Below are 21,183 nucleotides of genomic sequence, written 5' to 3'. Positions count from 1 at the left end.
TGCTTTCTGATTCATGTTCCGATTCATGTTCAAAATATAACTTTCAATTTGTGTTAAGTTGTTCCTCGATCATAAACTGACATTTGTGGCTGGAGGGATGGATGGACGGATGGACAAAAAAGAAGTGAACCAATTGCTTAATCTGGCTTTTCGCTTTGCATGCGCGGGATAAAAATGGTGTAGTATTCTTCTGTAGGCTAGCCATTCTGGTGGCCCCCAATTGTTGCAGAAATTGAAAAAGATTACAAAAGCACATGGATTATGGTTTGGATAGGACCGAGAGGTTTTCCTTGTGCAAGAACATGTGTGATGTGTTATCTGAAAAATGAACTGATAGTCATCTGGATGTCTAAATAATCAAAACTAGAATCACACTTATTAGAAAGGTCAAAAAAAAAGATCACACTTATTTCACATGGGGAGTACTTGACATGTACCAAGTTTCAATTTTTTTCCATAGAGCGGTTTCGGAGATACAGAGGTCCAAATTTTTTCCTTTTTTCCAACATGACTGCCATACCACATGAACTACAACATCATAATTATCATTTTAACATTCCACATGAGTAGTTGCACCTTTGGTGAAAAATTTGTGTCAATCGGATAAGCGGTTGCAGAGAAAACACAGAAAATCAGCACGGACGGATGTAAGGACAACCCAAAAAAACAATGCCTCCAGCGACTTCATCAGTGCCGATAACCATCAGTGCCGATAAAAATATACATACTGCCGATAATTCAAAATACCTCACTGCATTGGAAAACGTGGAGACACTGGATTGTAAAGGGTGAGAATATTGTACTGAAAGTGAGTACTTGTAATACCCTCTCCCACCTGGAGGCGTTGCTACACAATACACATTTTCATAGATTATTTTCACCCCACCCATACTCACTCCCCATCCGCCCTCGCGCCCCCCCCCCACCAAGACCACTGGCAAAGATAAAAAAAACTCCCTTATACACAAACTGGGGTCATGCTGATCCTATGTAGCAGGTCTGGATATAATCGGCCTCGAACTGCAGGAGGGGAAGTGCTTAAAAAACAAAAAAAACATAAACACACAAACAAACACAAAAACACACAAACACATAAACACACAAACAAACACCCGTCCATGAATTATAGTAAGGATTTCTTTGGAGGGTAATCAAAAATTCCCCATGGTCTTGTGCAGGCCCTCTAGTGTTATCAAACTCAGGCATTGATAAAATCAGAAATGTAAATCATCCTCTGTCATCATTTGGAATTTTCCTGAAGCAACATGACAATCCAGGTGCCAACTCTGACCCAACATTTGCAAAATTGATCCATTGTTCTTCCATTTAACCCCGCATGGGCTGCAACATCATGAAGGAAGAATTTCCCTTCGAATAGCTCAATAATCCCTTTACTTCGTAGTGTCTCGTTAATCAACATTATAACTCACACTTGGTTGCATACCACAGGACATGAAGAAAACCGAAATAAGTCACATTTTCTTGCTTTTGTAATTTTGGTATTGTAGAGACATATGGGGCATTTTAAAAGTTATCGGAATGAGAGACACTCACAGTAGTCAAATATTATTTCCACTTACATATTGAAACATGACAAAAGTTGGCCTGTCTTGATCTGTTGCGAGTATCTCATTCGTTGGACCTCTCAAATTTCCCTCGTAACCTTCTATGAGATAGATCACTATGGGAGTGCTTTTTATCGGCAGCATTGTAATATCCAGATGAAGTTTCCTTGCGGTATTGAGGAGCTAACAACAAAACTGGCACAACCTGTGTTCCAGAACAGATGGAGTAGAGAGAATACCTTCATGAGCCACCTGGGTTCTATCGAAAAACGAACAGCATTGTGGTATTTCATTTGAGACCAGGTCTGGTTCCAGTAGCTGAGAATCCAAATCTTTCAGATTGTCTCATTCATCCAGATATGAACCCACGACCTCTGGGCTTCCAGTGCAGTCTTGACACCACTACACCCAACTTGCTTCTCAGCCTCCAATGTTCTTCTGCTCTGCATAGCATTCAACTTCATAGTCACAGGGCCAGTGGCCTTTAAATGCACTACTGAATGATGACTGTTTTACTCTGTTCTTGCAGACATAATTGTCACCAATTTGTTTTTACAACAACATTTGATGTGACAAAAACAAAAATAATTCAACCCATAACGAGGCGTTTAAAATGGATATTTCCACAAGCCATGCCTGTTCACACACACGAGCGGTGAACCCTCACACTCCTTAAAACAGCTCACCCAGCCTTTAGCCAATGTCTTCTCACAAGGCGGCTATGCCCTGGCTGTGGATTAGTGATGGGTGACATCTTGGGATAATGAGGGGTGTTAACTGGCCTTTCTACATCCCTGCCCCCAATTCCAGCCTGTGTGAATCCAGCTTGCAATGTAAGGTCTACGCTCGTACATATGCTAAGCGATGGCGGCGTCCCTTTCCATATAATTGCCTGTGTCTTCATTTTCTCTATGCATTGCTCGATTAAAGCAGTTTTCTCTCACAAAACGCTTCATTAAATAAAGACATTGATTGTCACAACATCGCCAATAGTGTTCCAGAATACTTTGATGAAACTAAAAAATAGTTTTACAGTATCTGTAGTTTACACCTTTCTGATAATCTCTAACACTTTCATGAGCAACTTGATCAAAACTTTCTTTCTATCCTCCACAAACTAATTATATTGGCTATGATTGCATTCTTGTCGGAGGCGAAATAGGTTGAGGCTGCCCTCTCGGCTCTCCCCTAGGCTTTCAATTAATGAGTTATTTGCTTAGAACTTTGCATTCTCTTCAAGCCGCCCGGCGTTCAACGCCTCGCGCACGACCCCCGGCCTGCCAGTTCAACTCGTCCTTTCTTTGCACCCTCTAAAGGGAGAAATTTTGGCAAAGACATTCCCTACCCCCTACTGACCTATTATTGCCGCTAATGATGTAGCCAAAATGTAAGCCACTGCCCGGGTTTGGTTCTGTGCATGCTGGGAAATGATCGGGAAGAAGTGTCCAGAAATGTGTCCTTAGAACTTATTGAGCTACAGTGCAAGTGTGAGACTTCACAAGGTTACTCAAACTCTTCCAGCACACAAGCCTGTACTAGAATATGTAGATTTCTTGTACATTCAAATGAACCACTACTGGTTCTTAAATAACCCAATAATTTGCTTTGTTGGTGTCTTCCCAACCTATCGACTCAAAGCTGTCTTGTAAGCAAGCTGCGTTTGCTGCTTCATTTCGTTGAGATCAGTCCAAGTGCAGGTTGAAGAGTAAAAACAAAATAACAAAAATGCAAACAATAACCAGTCCAACATATGTGCTTTCGACAAGGATACACATAGGCCTCAAAAATCTGCCCCCCCCCACTGCAGCAATTAATTATATTCCATTTACTGCTCTTTTCCCATTCACCATATTGTATCATGATACATCAACGCCCCTGAGAAGGCAATATTTGCAAATCTACTCGTAAAGTGACGAGCAGAAGTACAGGCCATTTCCCTAACCTGATTTTATTAATACTTGTAGAGAACTTTTTATTTGACATTTTATTATTTTTTGAATCACGCAAGATTATCTGAAAATCAACCCGAGTCGAGACAGTATCTTGACCACCATCAAACCACATCTTGATGTTGCTGGATTCATCATGTGATACTTTCCAGTGGCAAGAAAAACAATACCTGCATGAATTAACCATCAACTTTGTTGCTGAACCCTGATGGCATTTGAACACACACACACACACACACACACACACACACACACACACACACACACACACACACACACACACACACACACACACACACACACACACACACACACACACACACACACACAATCTAACAGGTATACTTTCATGGACTATTTCTTTGCAGTTAAAGGTATGCAAATCCTCTCGAAATTTCTCTGTGCTGTATAGAAAAATGCCCTCTGTTTCCTTGAATGGTACTTTTTCAGTAAATAAAATTATCTTCAAAATCTCAGATCTTCAAAAGATCAGAAATGTTGAGTCAGGCTCAGGAATTTAAACTTGAGCTCAATTTCCTCGTTCACTGAACCATAAGAAAAAATGGTTAAAAAAATGACACAAATTATAACCAAACCCATGATATCGAGAAGTCAATCTATGGATATTGATCATCATAATATAATCAATGGTTAGTAATGGAAAGACCACGTGTCAGAATCAGCTTTCCAATGCAGGTGTAAAGGTAGCACTGTAGTGCCTAAAGCTCTTTCTTTACCACTCCATCATGGTGTGAATATGATAGACGTGGGATGAGACACGCAAGACTTTCTTTATGAAGTGTCATCCTTTGCACAACATCAGCACCTCCTTTCGTGAGGTGAACACAATAGATTTGTAGATCGATTGATATGTTCTTTGGTTATTTGTATGTTTGTTTCTCATTGGTTCCTAGTTGTTCCATTGTGCAGGATTTTAAAAGCCTCTCCCTCCCAAGAGTTATTTCCATTCCGAAGGCAACGGGTAATTACCCCGCGCATGTGACGCGAAAAGCGGGGTTAAGCAATTGGTTCACTTCTGTTGGTCTGTCTGTCTGTCTGTCCTGTCTACAAACATCAGTTTATGATCGAGGATCAACTTGATTTCAATTGAACGTTATATTTTAAACACGAATCAGAACACAAATCGGAAAACGAACCTGTAGTTTAGCAGTATTTTGACTTTAAATTTGTGCCGATTGCACATGCGTAGAGAGAAGTGAGATTATTTTACTCTGTCTGCCTGCCTGGCAGTCAAACAAAATTGAAAATCATTCCAAACAGGAAACTTATGGTTTTTAAGAACATCACAAGGGACACAAATAACAGGCATGAAGCACGAATGTAACGTGTTAAATAAGGTGTAAAAGACTACAAAGGGAAAAAAAGCTGCATCAACGGCAGTCAAAGTAAAATGCTTCACAAAAGTCAAAGTAAAAATTCCTGACTGAACTCAATGGCCTGCCAATATCCATTCTTCCTTGGTTATGCAGCCACAGCTACTAATCCACAAATACAATACTCCTGAACCAAAGACTGTGCATTTTGTATTTGCAGCAATACACATCCTACTATGTTAAACTCGCCCGAACCTTTTATTCACAGTTTAACCTGAAGGTTATCTTGCCAAAAACAAAAATATTTATATCGTCAATGACATCAGCAAAAGATTCTGTCGTCAAATTATAGCTATATCTGAAAAGCACTCTTCTTGGGCTTCAATTTGAGGTCCTACTCGATATTGTTAGTCAAAGATTTAAAAATGACCTTCATGATCGTCAACTTCGACCTTAGGCGCTAACCATGAAGGTCAAGGCCGATCGCCACCAAAAACGAATCAGCTGAGCGCCTATCGATATACTATATATCCACCAAGTTTGGAGATGATCTGATAAAAATTACTCAAAAGTTAAGGGTTTCGTTGATTTTGATGTTTGACCTTCTGGTGACCTTGACCTTTGACCTTGACCTTCAACATTTAGTGTGTCGAAAGCTATTGCGCTCACGAGTATACATATCAAGTTTGAGAGCGATTGCACGAAAACTGTGATCTACAGAGCTAGTTGAAACTTGAAAATCAATTGTAGCAAAAAAATAAATACACAAACAAACCGACGAAAAAACAGATTTTGCAAAACGCTCTGCGTTTGGCAAGATAATAAGGCAATTCTATGTTTGTATGTATGTATGTATGTATGTATGTTTGTATGTATGTATGTATGTATGTATGTACATCTGAAAATAATCGAAAAAACAAGGTTTGCCCGATCTTCACAAAAATTTTGCATACTTGTTGATCGTACCCAGGGGTCAGGTCATAGGCACAATGGAAAAATCCCCCCCCACCCTGTGATGGGGGAGCGGGGGGGGGAGAGACGACATGGTTTTGACCTGATCTCCCCCAAATTTTGCATGTGTTGGTTATACACAGGGTCACGTTATGGGCATACAACTCTCCCTCCCCTCGCAAGGGGGAGAGAGAGGACTTGCCAATGCTCCCAAAGGGAGCTGGTGAATCTAGTTATACAAATTAGTGATCCGAAAAATAGAATACTTGCATCTTAAGATATCCAGCAAATGTCTGTTCATCGAGTTTGTCTCCATGCACTTCTTAATGGCCATTGTGGTATGGTGGTAGCTTGTTATTGTACGTTTTTTTTTTTCAGCATTAATAAAATGTATTTCGTATTCTGCGATTTTCACAACATAGATGCAGCTTGTACCCTCCTAGGCCCTTTTGAGTTGGTGTAGAAAACTCTTAGAATGTGCACTCTTGGCTAAAGTCTTTCACGAACTGGCTGACCAGGCCTGTGGCATGTTGTGTTTGCAAGCGGTTTGCGATTAGTTGTCATTGCTTGCCAAGCCAGCCATTTAAGTAAGGTGCTTGGCGAGCAGTAAGTGAACTGCTTGGGAACGGAACACCTCCGTAATGTAACAAAAATGTTCACTGGAGTCAAATTCAAAATGATTGGTTGCTATATCTTCAATTTTCCTGTCACAGAGGATGATATTAAAAAGTGAATTTCATATTTTTATTGTTACTTATATTTTCCACCCTAAGTCTTTAAAATCTAGAAACATGCAAAACCCCCTTCATCTTCACCCCTTCCCAAAATAAGCTTGGTTGGGGGGGGGGGGGTTCCACCCTCTAACTTCCTATTTCTTTCCTTCTTTTCCTGTTCCAAATATCCTCTGTAACTGCTGCTGGCACAATTAATTCATTTGGGGAAGTTCTTACAAGTGGGTCGAATAAAACTGAAAACGACAGCCCAGACAGCACTTGCTCGAGTGTCATGATAGCACCGTTTACATTGGAGACCACCATGTTGTTAAGCGGTGCAGAGCACTCAATTCCGTTGGATGCTGTCTTGAGTGCTTTGAATCAAGCAAGCTGCTTGGCGAGTAGTAAGCAAGCCGCTTGCTCACGGAACACGTCCCTGTCCCTGACTTTCGACTGAAGGAGGCAAGCATTTGGAATTTGTTCAGTGTGCTGGCAACAACTCGCATAATCCTCATTGAAACACATTGTGGGATCTTTAACGTCTACTAACTGATGATAGCAGACAGGTCTCTTGCTTATTGCCCATCCAAGGGAGGACACACTTTGTGATGCAATGCCTTGCCTGTGAAACACCAATCTGCCAGTTTATACTCAGGTTGGGAATCAATTTCAGTGCTTGTAAACACCTGACAAACATTCTGTGTTCACACGATATGATCTCCATAAAATATATCACACATTCTTTAATTACAACACAGCATACTTAGATAAAGTAATGAAGTCAGCCACAAGCAATTGAATTTCTCATGTAGATGCCTGGGTGTGCCTTTCACTGGTTTTGACGCAGAGAAACAGAAAAGTTCTGGCCCCTCGAGTTTAAACTCGGCCTCATTTCAATCAACCACCTTTCTTTAAAAATAGGAACACAAAGATCAAGCGGCTTTCAAATGTAAATCATTCCTAACATGGTGATCACCTAATGCTTTAATAAGCCTTTGACAGCACTCCAAGCAACTTCCATGATATTTCTCAGACATCTTCATATAATGCAGCTAATGTGTAAATGGCGACATATATATATATATATATATATATATATATATATATATATATATATATATATATATATATATATATATATATATATATATATATATATATATATATATATATATATATATATATATATATATATATGCATGCAGTTGGGCCCAAAAGTTTACACACACTTGAGCAGAATACAGTTGACTTCCATTTATACCTCTTTTCTGTACAATAATCATAATTCTTTCCATTCCTTGAACAATTTCAACCATTCTCCTTTATTTCTATCAAAAGTTTCTGCAACTTTTGTACTTTGGATGATTTTATTCATAGTTTAATTCATGATGCTACAAAAATCGCGGGACAAAAGTTTACATACAGCACACTCTAATATTGTCTAATACTTTGTTGCATCGCACCGGGCGTCGTGGCGTGAGCCTGTAATCCGGCTACTCGGAGGCTTGGGTTGGAGGATCGCTTGAGGATGGGAGCTCTGCACTGGGCCGCGTTATGAGAGGGTGTAGGGCAGCCTGGAATCGTGGCGAAACCCAATCCTTATCCCTGTGTCATCAGAGGCGACCAGGGTTGCGTCAGGAAGGGCATCCGGCGTAAAACCTGTGCCAAATCACTATGCGGATCATAAAGGATGATCCGCTGTGGCGACCCCTAACGGGAGCAGCCGAAAGACGAACAACAACTTTGTTGCATCGCCTTTAACCTTTAGAACTTCAGTCAGTCTTGAAGGATAACCATCAATCAGCTTCTTACAATTCTCTGAAGGTATTTTAACCCACCAATTCTTCTTGACAGTGTTGGTAGAGTTCAGTCAAATTGGTGGGTTTCCTCTTTTGCACTCTCTTTTTCAATTCCGTCAACAAATTCTCCATTGGATTTAAGTCCGGGCTTTGAGCTGGCCATTCCAAAATATCAACCGTGTTCTGCTGAAGCCATCCAGCAACCAACTTGGAAGTATGCTTTGGGTCGTTGTCATATTGGAAGGTCCAGCGTCGTCCGAGGTTCAGCTTTCGAGCAGACTGCTTCAGGTTCCCTTGGAGAATTTCCAAGTAGTCTTCCTTCTTCATTGTGCTATCGATCTTATACAGTGCTCCTACACCATTAGCAGCAAAACATCCCCATAGCATGCCGTCACCACCATGCTTCACCATGGGTATTGCGTTCTTCGGTTTGAAGGCCTCTCCCTTCTCTTGCCAGACGTACTGTTGGTCATTGTGGCCGAAAAGTTCCATCTTGGTTTCATCAAACCAAAGGACACTCCGCCAGTAGCCTCTATCTTTGTCCTTGTGCTTTCTTGCATATTTCAGCCAGGCTTCGCAGTGGCGTTTTTGAAGGAGGGGCTTCCTTCGTGTTCTGCAGCCTCTTCGTCCATTTCGGTGCAGGATCCTCTGGATGGTGGACAGTGAAATCTTCGTCCCTGAAGCCTCCAATTCTTGGCACAGGTGTTTCTTGGTAGTCTTGGGGTTGAAGCATACCTTTCTGACCAATGCCCTCTCATCGGTTGGTGTCAACTTGTACTTCCAGCCTGATCTTGGCCAGATTAGATCTGTGACTTGCTACAGAGGTATCATGTAAACCTGTACTAACCTGTTCCATGGTCGGGTTGTCGGAGACTAAACAGTCTCCCCCACCTGGTTTTTTGGTGAGGAGGGTGTTTAGATATCGACTCCCAGCAGGATTAAAAACAAAACCTGTCAAAGGGCGGAGGAGCTCCTTGTGAGCCAACAGCCATCCATATCTAGTGCCCAACTGTGTCTGCGGACGTCCTCCTGCAGTTGGGTTACTAATTAGGAGGTTGGTGGCAGGATTTGCACTCCGACCACCATAAAACCCTTCATTCCGCAAAACACAAAAAAGCAAAGAAATCTGAAAACTCACTCCGTGGGAGTACCTCCTGTGCAGCTTTCCTTCGCAGGGCAGCTCACCGGATGACGGGATTGGGGCAAAGCCTTCGGGACCCCCAATCTTTGATGATAGGAGGGAAACCATGGGGTAACATTCCCGGGTCAGCTTGCGGGAGAGTGTGGCGGAGTGGTACTGAGGTGTCGTCCACCAGACGGCGGAATCCTTGAGTTAACCTGAGGCGGGCCCTTCGGGTGGGTGCCTGGAATATCCTATCCCTAAGAGAGGATGATCACCTGTCTCTGTTATCATCTGAGCTGAAGCGTTTGGACATCAGTATTGCAGCACTCTCTGAGGTTCGGAGACCGGATTGCGGTGAGATAATGGTGGGTGGTTACACCTACTATTGGTCTGGTCGCTCTGATGGTTACCATACCCAAGGAGTTGCTGTAGCTGTGTCCAATAAGCTGACTCTAATAATAATTGACGTAACACCGGTCAACGAGCGTATTATGAAACGAAGGATTCGTCACTCCTTAGGTGTCATTTCCCTGGTCTCTGTCAATGCTCCGACTGAGGCGAGTGATCTCACTGTGAAGGATGCATTTGATGCCACACTCGAGTCTGTGGTTGATCAGTGCCTTAGACGAGATACACTTCTAGTCTTGGGGATTTAAATGTATCGACTGGAACTGATAGGGATGGTTATGAGACATGTGTTGGTCTCCACGGGTCAGAAACTATGAACCAGAATAGCATGAAGTTCCTTGACTTTGCAAGAAGTCATGGACTTTGGGAGGCCGGTTCATGGTTTCAGTGCCCAGAAGCTCATCGTTGGACTTGGTATTCCAACGCTGTCGGTGTGGCAAAGAAGATTGACCATGTCCTCGTTGATGGTCACTGGAGGATGATCCAGAACTGCAGGGTCTACCGGAGTGTTCAGTTCCTCAATAATGACTACCGGCTTGTTGAAGCAACTCTGAAGTTGCACCTTAAATCCAGGAGAATGGCACCATACCAGCCTAGGCTGGATGTTGCCGGTGGATGTCATGGAACTCGCCATAGGGAAAAGAAGAATTTTGTCTCTCAAGGGACACTGGATACCATTGACCAGAGTCACAGGGCGAGCTGAATGGCAGAGCTGAGCTGTTCAGGGAGCTGAGGCGTAAAACGGCACGTGCACTAAGGATGGACAAGGAGGCCTATGTGCGAGGAATCTGTGGTGGTCGTATGGCAGCTTAGCTGCCGGGGTAGCAATCATTTCTTGAAGCGTGATTGTGTCGCTGATGCAGTGCCCCTCTACCAGTACATACACTGGAACTGGAACTCATTTCGCCAACCTCGGAAGGATAATGGGCTGAGTCAACCCCCTGGTGTATTAATTCAGTGGCCGACGGGGCTTGAACTCAGGACACTAGGATCCCAAGCCACCACCCTAACCACTGAGCCAACACCAGGCTTCTAAGGAATCTGTGAGGGGGTAGAGCATCACCTGTGGTCAAGTGATTCTCGTCCTGCTTACAGGGGAATTCGCGCATTGCGTTCATCCAAGCCCATCTCTCGGAGCACTGCAGTTGGAGCAGAGGGTTGTAGGCTCTTGACAGAGGAGTCCAAAGTGAAGGCCCGCTGGGCCGGTTACTTTGAGCGGTTGTACTAGACTGATCCACCAGCTGTTGAGTTGGACGTCAGGGATGTTACAATCCCTGTTGCTGACCCTCCAATCAACTGTGGTCCACCTTCGCTTGTGGAAACACAGGTTGCGGTGAACCGGTTGAAATGGGGTAAAGCTCCAGGGATCTGTGGTATCCATGCTGAACTTCTCAAGGCTGGTGGAAATGCTGCACTCCTGTCATTGCATGCAGTTCTGTGCTCTGCCTGGAACACAGGCATCATCCCAACTGACTGGAAGAGGAGCCTTGTTGTCCCTCTCTGGAAAGGAAGGGTGACCACCAAGACTGCAACAACTACTGAGGGGTGACGCTGCTCTCAGTGCCGGGCAAAGTCTTTGCTCGGATAATTCTTGATAGGGTTCGCCACCATCTGCTTGAGCACCAGCGTCCAGAGCAGTCAGGCTTTACACCAAAGAGGTCAACGATTGACCGTATCCTTACTCTTCGGGTCCTCACCGAATGCAGACAAGCGTTTCGGCAGGTGCGGCTTGCAGCCTATGTTGATCTCTGTAAAGCGTTCGATTCAGTGAATCGGGATGCCCTCTGGAGGATTCTTGGTCTTCGTGGGGTGCCACCAAAACTGATCGATCTGAAGGCTGAACTCCACTCTGGTACTGAGAGTGCTGTGAGATGTGGTTTTACCATCTCTGACTTATTTCCAGTTATTACTGGAGTTCGTCAGGGGTGTGTACTGGCCCATACACTTTTCAGCACTTGTATGGACTGGATTCTAGGGATGATTTCGGAGAGATCAAACTTCAGTGCATCGTTTGGGAATGTCAAGATCTCTGACCTTGATTTCGCAGATGATTCAGTCATCTTTGCGGAGACTTTAGATATCCTTTTGGGGGCCCTCCAGGTGCTGAATGAGGAGTTGGAGCCACTGGGATTACGGGTTTCCTGGGTCAAAAATAAGATCCAGGCTTTCAAGAACATCTTGGATGCTGCTGTCCTGTCTGTGCCTGTTTGTGGTGAGCATGTTGAGGTCATGGAGAGATTCACTTACCTTGGCAGTGATATTCATGTCTCTGCTGGCTGTGAGTCAGAGGTCAATAGACGTCTGGGTCAGGCCTGGGGAGTCATTGATTCACTGGATAATGGGGTGTGGGGCTGCCGGTACCTGTGCGGGAGGACCAAAGTCTGATTCAGGTCCTTGGTGCTTCCAGTCTTGCTCTATGGATGTGAGACTTGGACTCTGACCAAGGATCTGAAACGGAGACTTAATTCCTTTGGTACCAGGTCTCTTTGGAGAATCCTTGGCTATCGCTGGTCGGACTTTGTGTCCAACGAGCGGTTGCTGCGAGAGACCCAAATGAGATTTATTACCTGCATAGTCCGTGAGCTTCAACTGTGGCTGTATGGACATGTGGCTTGTTTTCCTGACGCTGATCCTGCTCACCACATTCCCTCAGCGAGGGAGCCTTGTGAGTGGAGGAGGCCAATGGGCCGACCACGTGCCTCGTGGTTGCAGCAGGTTGATCGGGATGGGCCAGGCACCTGCCTGGGGGATGGCCAGATGGAAGCCCCTGGAGTACCGGCGGAAAGTGGACGCAGCGACGTGCTGCTCTGGCGCATGCTCCCACACATAACCTGACCTTGGAAGGATCTTGGTTGTCCCTAGGTCCCTATACTTCTGCACAATCGTCTGGACAGATGACTGTGGCACCTTTACTTGCCTATATATGGCCCCGAAAGAAGTCCCTGACTTGTGCAACTGGATAATGCTCTTTCTCAGGTGTTCAGAGTATTCTTTTGCCTTCCCCATGCTGGCTCAAGTGGAAATAGGGCCTGAATAGGAAACCTCGGCCCCGTTATACAGCCATGGGAGCACTTGCTGACCGATTACATAACAATTATAATCAGCAGAAAGTGGGGGACAGAATACAAGTGATAGAAGGCCATTTCAGAACATTCTAGGCCTTTCGAAAGCCAATCATGCAACAAGTCACCTTGATATATGTAAACTTTTGACCCGCTATTTTTGTCACATCATGAATTAAACTGTGAATAAAATCATCCAAAGTACAAAAGTTGCAGAAACCCTTGATATAAGCAGGGGAGAATGGTTGAAATTGTTCAAGGAATGGAAAGAATTATGATTATTGTTGAGAAAAGAGGTATAAATGGAAGTCAATTGTATTCTGCTCAAGTGTGTGCAAACTTTTGGGCCTGACTGTATGTATATATATATATATATATATATATATATATATATATATATATATATATATATATATATATATATATATATATATATATATATATATATATATATATATATATATATATATATATATATATATATATATATATATATATATATATATATATATATATATATGCACACGCGCGCACGCACGCACGCACGCACACACGCACGCACGCACGCACGCACGCACACACTAAACATCAAAATTGATCACTTGGCATTTCACATCACAAACATAACTTACCGAGAGATGCTGGAACAGCCATGCACGCATTATGTTGGTCGCCACCTTGGGGAAGATTCCACGCTTCTTCTGTCGTTTCTTATCCTTGTCGGGATCATCATCATCTCCCGTTCCCTCTGACGCTACACTGTTGTCCATACCATCACCTGGGGAACACAAAGGGAATGCTTCTTATTGAGGTGCTCTTTCTGGTTCATCACATCCCCAAATGATTGAACTCAATCGGTCTTTGGTGTCCGCACAGGCTTTATTCATTATAGCTACAATCATGTAACGTAATCAAAAAAGATGCAAAGTTAGTAGTTACTTGTCATGAATGAAGAGGCTAAATTGTAAAGGATCTTCAGGAAGGCTGATAAGCAATTTTCATTGCGCCTAAATAAAGGAAACATCTGGAAGGAAAAATGCAGTGGGAAATCTCAGGAAGAGATCAGAGATGATGATATATCAAGTTCTTAAGACTATCAAATATCTATCATTTCCTTTAAAGAATGACTTCTTGTCTGCAACAAATGTCCACACAATGTCTGGGGTCTGGGGTCTCAGCTTCTCTCGGCCAAACCCTGCCAAATACTGCATCCGTCTCAAGGGCAGACCATGAGTGTACACTACAGCAACACATGGTGAGAATGGCGTTTTCGTTTTTAGCCTCATGGGCTTTCAAAGCCGTCCAAACCGCACTCTTGTTTGGCCAAGTTTGCCATGGACAAACAGCTGAGCTTTTGACTTCCGTCTTATGTCTGACTTGATCTTCTCAACTCCTGATCGTATTTCAAAGCTAGCGCGTAACAAAGGAACTTATTGCTTGGGGTATATCATCCAACTGTGAATAACTGTCCAATCCATCTTTATTAAGAAAAACATCTTCATTCGTTTACTTGCATAAATATGTGATACCAGTATGCAAGTTATTAAATTAAAATGGATGCACATCTCATGTGATTTTGGATGGAGCAATATGTGCACATTATGGGCACAAATGATACTGAACTACTACTTGGGGAGATTATGCCACACCAACACGTGTATTCCTTGCCCTGAGATTACTTTAACAGCACCGACTCTCTGGAAAGGGCATGGATTCGAAGAGCAACAACTGATACTGTATGTGGTCAGGTAAAGCCAAAGGAAGCAAAATAGATGGATGAATAATGTACATCCGAACCAAAATATAACATCCGAAACATTGTTTGAAGTTGATTTTTCAAACAGGAACGCAGATAGGCAGGCAAGAGGGCACTGATGTATGATGTAATTGGATGTATGATGCAATTTCCTCCACCACTAAAGGTGGACGGAGTTTATGTTTTCACCCCTGTCTGTTTGGCTGTGAGCAGGATATCTCAAAATGTTTTGGACAGATTCAGACGAAAATTGGTGGACAGGTTGGAAGTGTGATGAATTGATTTGATTTTGGTGAAGATCTGAATCCGGATCAGGATAAGGAATTTAAAAAAAATTATTTTAAGTGATTCTTGATCATTGATAGATGGAGCCAAAAACGATATAAAGCACGATATCTCAAAAAAGTTATGCACAGATTCTGACAAAGTTGGTGGAAGAATTGGATCCGTGACACGAACAAGCCGATTCGATTTTTGGTTGAGGTCCGGATGCAGATCCAGTCTATCAATGGGATACAAAATGAAAACTGTTCAGCCTGGAGGAGGTTTGCGCTCTACCGAGTCCCGTTCTAGTTAACAATGCATAGTTTTGCCAAATAAATAACCTGTTTGAGATGTGACCGTGAAAGCACATGCCCAGAAGTGTCATCACAAATAATACATTATATCATATCGTAACAAAAACAGAATGATAATTACATTGTTTCAGATTCACCACAACGAGAAGGTGAATTGCTACGTTCCATCCATCCATTGGGACCATGTGAAAACATGCAATAATCACATGCAGTAAAAGTACAAAATAATACTTCAACAACGTTCTCTGAGAATGCCACTTTGATTACAACTTCCTCATTAGCGAGGCAAGATGGTTGAGAAACAAATCTATTGCACATCCTTTGCATTTTATGAGCATCCATTAACAGATTAACCACTCACAAATAAGGGTTAATTAAAATGTGAACTGTAATCAATCTGGATCAATCGAGTTTAAGATGCACACCAAATACAGTGTGCTCTTTGTAAAGGAAAACCAGGTTAATATGACTTTTGAACATGTGTATGGGCAAGTGAGGTTAGTTAACAACACATGATATTGGAGGAGGGGACAATGGAGGATGGAGGAATAACAACTACATTACATACTTCTAACTCATTTGTATATGACTACTACTACTACTACTACTAGACTACTTTTAATGGTCACAATTATTTCCACATTCCCGTAGGGTCAGCTGGTGAAAGACGTAGTTGAAAAACTTTCACGAATTGGCTGGCCAGGCCTGATGTTCAACTGAAGATGCAGTGATTTGTAATTTGTTCAAAGTGTCGGTGATAACTCGCCTATTCTTCGGGGAAAGACACCGTAGAATCTTTGGTGCCCACCAATGACCAGTGTTGGCAGATGGATCCTCCGGCTTACCATTCTTCCCGATGGACTGCACTGCATGTGAGAGACCAGGATGACATTTCATAACTGGACCGACATTCAAACCCAGGCTAGACAGCTCAGATGTGAGTGTGCACACCCACAAGATATCCTGCTAACCAACTTGTAACTCATCAGTATTGGGTTAAAATATTCCATCTCTGTATTCACAGCGTCGTCAGTAGACTAGACTGTAGAACAAGTTGCAAACGAAAGACAAAGGCTGGACAATTGAAATAGACATTCAGGTTGAATGGAAAGTTGCAATGCAGAGCATTGACAGAGCAAAAAGAGGTCCAGAAGGACCTTTGGCTGGGAGCTTGTACCTGTTACTGCGTTTGAGCTTGGGGAGTAACTGCTGAAATATATCTGTCTGGGTTCTTCCCGACATCTTTGTTCTTTGTTCCTTTCACATTTCTTTCAAATTTTTATTTTATTTTGTTTTCATAATTCTCTTTATTCATTTTAATTCCTGCTTTTTCTTCTCTTTCATATTGAATATTCCTCTCATTTGTCATCTATCTCTAAGGAGAAGTGAATTCTTGCAGAATTTTTTTCTGTAAGGCTCACTTGGCTGTGCCTGGTTGGGTTTGAGAGCTGTGGAGTAGCTGCTGAAACCAGAATCCTATCCAGGTTCCTCCTGATGACTCCATCTTTGCTCTTTACTGATTCGGGTTCCTTCTTTGTCTTCTGTTTCATTGTAAAGGAACAACAACAATTCAACATATCCTTGCATAGACATCAAATAAAATCCTCCTGTGGCAGTTACAGATCCACCCGTAGCAAACACTTAATATAACTTTTGAAAGGTCTTATGAGTGCAGCCCAGATCATAGAAAATTTCAAAAGACAAAAAGAGGTCATTTGTTAGTCTATTCTATAAAGCAGGAAATGGTAGCCTATTGGTAATGATAATAGTGTAGCATAACAGAGGTTATGGAACCAAATCCAAGTGAACACAGAAGGATTTGGATTCCAAACTTTTGCAAATCCAGCTCATTTCAGGTGAATTGCTATGTTCCATCCATCCATTGGGAACAGACACTGCACAGAGCGTTGGTGCTGCCTAAGCAGTCTCCTTGGCTATTGGACACAATCCTGGACGGGTCGCCACTCCGACACAGGATACCTGCAAGCTGGCACTCATTTTGCCGACCTCAGAAGAATGACAGGCAGAGTCAACCCCACCTGGTATTAATTTAACAACCAAGTGGTATTTGAACTTCGGATCCCAAGCCCACGACACTAACCATTAAGCCAACACCATGCATTAATTGCTATGTTGCGTTCTAAGATTGTGGATAAAAAAACTCAGCTGGCTCATGAATGATCTTCAGAAAGGTGGTGATCTCCTGCCTGCCCTGTCCTCTCTACTCTCAGTGGGGTGCCAGTCCACGTCACAACATAACTAATAATGTCCTCTGGATATCTTGGGATAGGCATGAAGAGGTAATGCATCTTCATAAATGACCAAAAATCACACTTACTTCGAGAAGCTTTGACGACGATGACCGAGCATCCTCTGGATACGTACTGTAGGTTAAATACTATATATGGTGGACTTCATTGTGGTCTAATTTACAGAAAACTTTACTCTTTATTTATCTCAAAAGATTTATTGAACGACATAAAGCTGAAGAAGTGAGCTGGAGATATCTCAGTTGGAACCTCCTTGGCCTTGCCGTGAGACATCAAAGGTCAATAGCAGGCAATGCTCCCCAGTATGACATCAAGTGATTTATAGAATAAATAACATTTTATTCAACACTCATTTTTACTCCCTCCGTACCAAGGTATTTTAATATCTTCCATGTTTTTTACCCTCAGTCCTCAGTTTTTTTAGATGGAGTATTGAAGCAAATCAAATGCTGGAGATAATTTCCCAAAATCGATATCCTCAGAGATGACAAAATGTTCCTGTTCAACCTTCTTAAATGTAAGAAATCTTTTTCATTTGAAGCGAATGACCATTTTATTAATTTTGTTCCAATCAGCAACTTGGAGAAGTTCAATCATGTCATCATGGTGAACGTTCTAAAACCATTGAGTCATATCAACACCCTACAGGGGAAAAAAATAGTTTCGAGTTTATTCAGCTGAATATAATTAAACATTATGAATGCACCTGTGCACCTGTGCACCTGTGCACCTGTGCATACATGACATTTTATTTTAGGCTTGGTTTAATCATGGGTGTTGTAATGTACTTTCAATTAGACATTTATAAGCACAATCTATCTCACCCACGACAGGAAAGACTTATTCTAAAAATCAACACACAGTTGAAAGAATCCATCTTGATTACCAATAATTATTTAAAGGCGAGATCAAATGAGATTACTACGGAACAATTCTTCTTCAGCATGATCCTTTACTGGCAGTGGGTAATATGTTTGAGGGCAGTGTTATCAAAAACTACAGGAAAATGTCAAGCTCCTGTAATTTAGCTCAAATGGTCTATAAGAACATGTTTCAAGGTTGACTCAGGTGTAGCCCATGAAAAACCCCACAAATTAATAGAAGCATGTAACTGTAAAGTTCTGGATTTGAGTGGACGAGGATAATAGATTATGAGTCTTTGCTGAATACTAGGAAAAAATCTGCAATCCAGCAAGAAAAAAGGAGTCATTAAATTTTTTTTATATATATACCAGTGCGTACCCGTACGTGCGTGGCCGTACAGGCAAAAAAAAAATAAACCAATGTCACCCGCAGGGTGACCCGTATCTTGCCAAAAGGTGACCACGTGTGACTTCTTTAAGGTCACACTGAGGTGAACAGAGCTGCTATCCACCAGGAGCGACTCCTTGAGGAATATCTGTCTACGAGAGATTCCGATGAGAACCGTTCTACAGAGTAACCATGAAAAATATGCGTTTGCCTCATAACGTCACCAAATGACGTCATAATGTCTCAAGCTTGACGTATCTAGAAAGCACTCATCGAGGTGTTCAATTTGAGGTACTACACGATATGGTTCCTAAAACTTGAAAATTTGACCTTGGGGTCAAATATGTTTGACCTTCGGTGCTAACCATGAAGGTCAAGGCCAATCGCCACCAAAAATTAATCAGCTGAGCGCCAGACCATGAACTATATTCCCATGAAGTTTGAAGACGATCCGATCAAAATTACTCAAAAAATAAGGGTTTTGTCGACTCCCCTGATTTGCGACAAGTGACCTTGACCTTTGACCTTGACCTTCAAAATTTTATGCACTGAAAGGGACCTATGCCTATGAAAGGGACCTATATAGGCCTCTGATATGCGAAGTTACAAAAATTTCCAATGATTACTGTGCTCTGCAGAATTTTTTATATGTGATTACAGACAAAAAAAAAAACATACAAGCTGACGAACATATCTTGCAAAAACTTCGTTTTGGCAAGATAACTTTCAAACCGCATGCCACAAACAACCACACAGGCCGTTCCTTCGCTCTCGCGTGGCCGTACGTGCAAACCCCCCACCCCCAAAAAAACACTCAAACAACCACACAGGCCATTCCTTCACTCTCGAAAACGACGACTGGATTGGGGCATTGTGTTTATCTAAAAATGCGCATAAGAAATCGAGAAATTATTAGAATACAGTAAGTCATCACGACCGGAAGTGGTGCGTGCCCGTACGGAATGTTCACATGCATTCCACGAATTATCGCTTGCATTGAAGTAACAACTGCTGTGATACTTACACACACAGAGTTAATTAAAATGCAAATTAAAATCAAGTTTACCTCCCTGTCTTTGCTTGCCATGACATTCGCTGCCATTTACCATTGGCACTCCTATGCTACGGTAACTAAGGCGCCCTTTCCCCACTGGCCACGCCTACACAGCAACGTGTCTTGTCATTGGTTTGGTAAATAAATGGCCATAACTTGGGAAGCACTTGTCCGATTAATATCAAATCTTGAAAAGGCACATACTCAGGTCCTCAGCAATATACCTGGTAAGTTTCAATTAGATCGGACCAGTGGTTGTCAAGAAACAACAGTCACAGACACAGACACAGACACAGACACAGACACAGACACAGACACAGACACAGACACAGACACAGACACACACACACACACATCTCTCACCTGTGAATGGAGGGAATAGCTCATCAGCTATCACCGAATCGACTACACCCATGTGGCGAGGATTATATAAATGATTGACCCCTCCCACACTCCTCCAGCCGAATAAGCTGCAGAAAGCAACCCAAGAAGACTTACACAAGGTAAGTGCTACGCTGTTTCGAACCCTTCCCAGAGTTCCTCAACAACTATTCAGACGTTCACACATAGTACACACATGAGAATCGCAATGCTAATTTCAAAACTTCCATGTTTGGTTTTGGGAGCATTGGGATTCTCATGTGTGAACGTCTTTATAGTTGTTGAGAAACTCTGGGAAGGCTTTCAAACAGCGTAGTACTTACCTTGTGTAAGTCTTCTTGGGTTGCTTTATGCAGCATATTCAGCTGGAGGAGTGTGGGAGGGGTCAATTACATATATATCTATATATGGATACAAACAAACACGACATAATAGTGACCGAAGCTTTTCGTGATGCACTCTTCAGGGTAAAAATTGTAGCAAGTGAAGAAGGAAGTGAAGGCGTGTGCTTTATACGCAGGTCTCAATAAGGTAGACACTGATTGGTTCAACCGTAATGACGTCACGGTTAATCCGAACGCCCATTGGTCAGCTTATCATCTTCACCTCGAGCTCCCATTGGCTGGAGCAGAGTTCGTCGATGATTGACGTTTGCAACCAGCCAATGCTCCAGCCAATGGGAGCTTGAGGTGAAGATGATGAGCCGAACAATGGGCATTCAGATTAACCGTGCCGTCATTACGGTTGAACCAATCAGCATCTACCTTATTGAGACCTGCGTATAAAGCATGCGCCTTCACTTCCTTCTTCATGTACTACAATTTTTACCCTGAAGAGTGCAGCATGAAAAGCTTCGGTCACTATTATGTCGTGTTTGTTTGTACCCATATTAAAGTTCTGTAGTACCAAACATCTGTTTATATGTATATGTATATGTATATGTATATATATATATATATATATATATATATATATATATATATATGTAT

General features: G+C 42.4%; 2 protein-coding genes across 5 annotated transcripts in view; one reads left to right on the top strand and one right to left on the bottom strand.

Annotated features, from left to right (window-relative positions):
• Nucleotides 1-21,183, bottom strand: part of LOC147014707 (homeobox protein Meis2-like) — a 268,684-nt gene that overhangs the window by 141,546 nt on the left and 105,955 nt on the right. For all 4 annotated transcript variants that reach the window (XM_085852856.1, XM_085852857.1, XM_085852855.1 and 1 more), the window contains exon 8: nt 13,537-13,682. In XM_085852856.1, coding sequence (XP_085708982.1) covers nt 13,537-13,682 — 146 coding nt within the window. The remainder of the gene's footprint in view (nt 1-13,536; nt 13,683-21,183) is intronic.
• LOC147014708 (uncharacterized) overlaps nt 15,656-21,183 on the top strand; it is a 47,195-nt gene continuing 41,667 nt past the window's right edge. Inside the window, exon 1 of the mRNA XM_085851448.1 lies at nt 15,656-15,735. Within this exon, the coding sequence (XP_085707574.1) occupies nt 15,656-15,735 (80 nt within the window). The remainder of the gene's footprint in view (nt 15,736-21,183) is intronic.

This window comes from Eptatretus burgeri, chromosome 13, assembly GCF_056783735.1.
Source record: "Eptatretus burgeri isolate ZD-2024b chromosome 13, Ebu_testis_v1, whole genome shotgun sequence".
In the NCBI taxonomy this organism is placed as follows: domain Eukaryota; kingdom Metazoa; phylum Chordata; class Myxini; order Myxiniformes; family Myxinidae; genus Eptatretus; species Eptatretus burgeri.
Note: the sequence above shows the minus strand (reverse complement) of the source record. Positions and strands in the feature narration are given on the sequence as shown.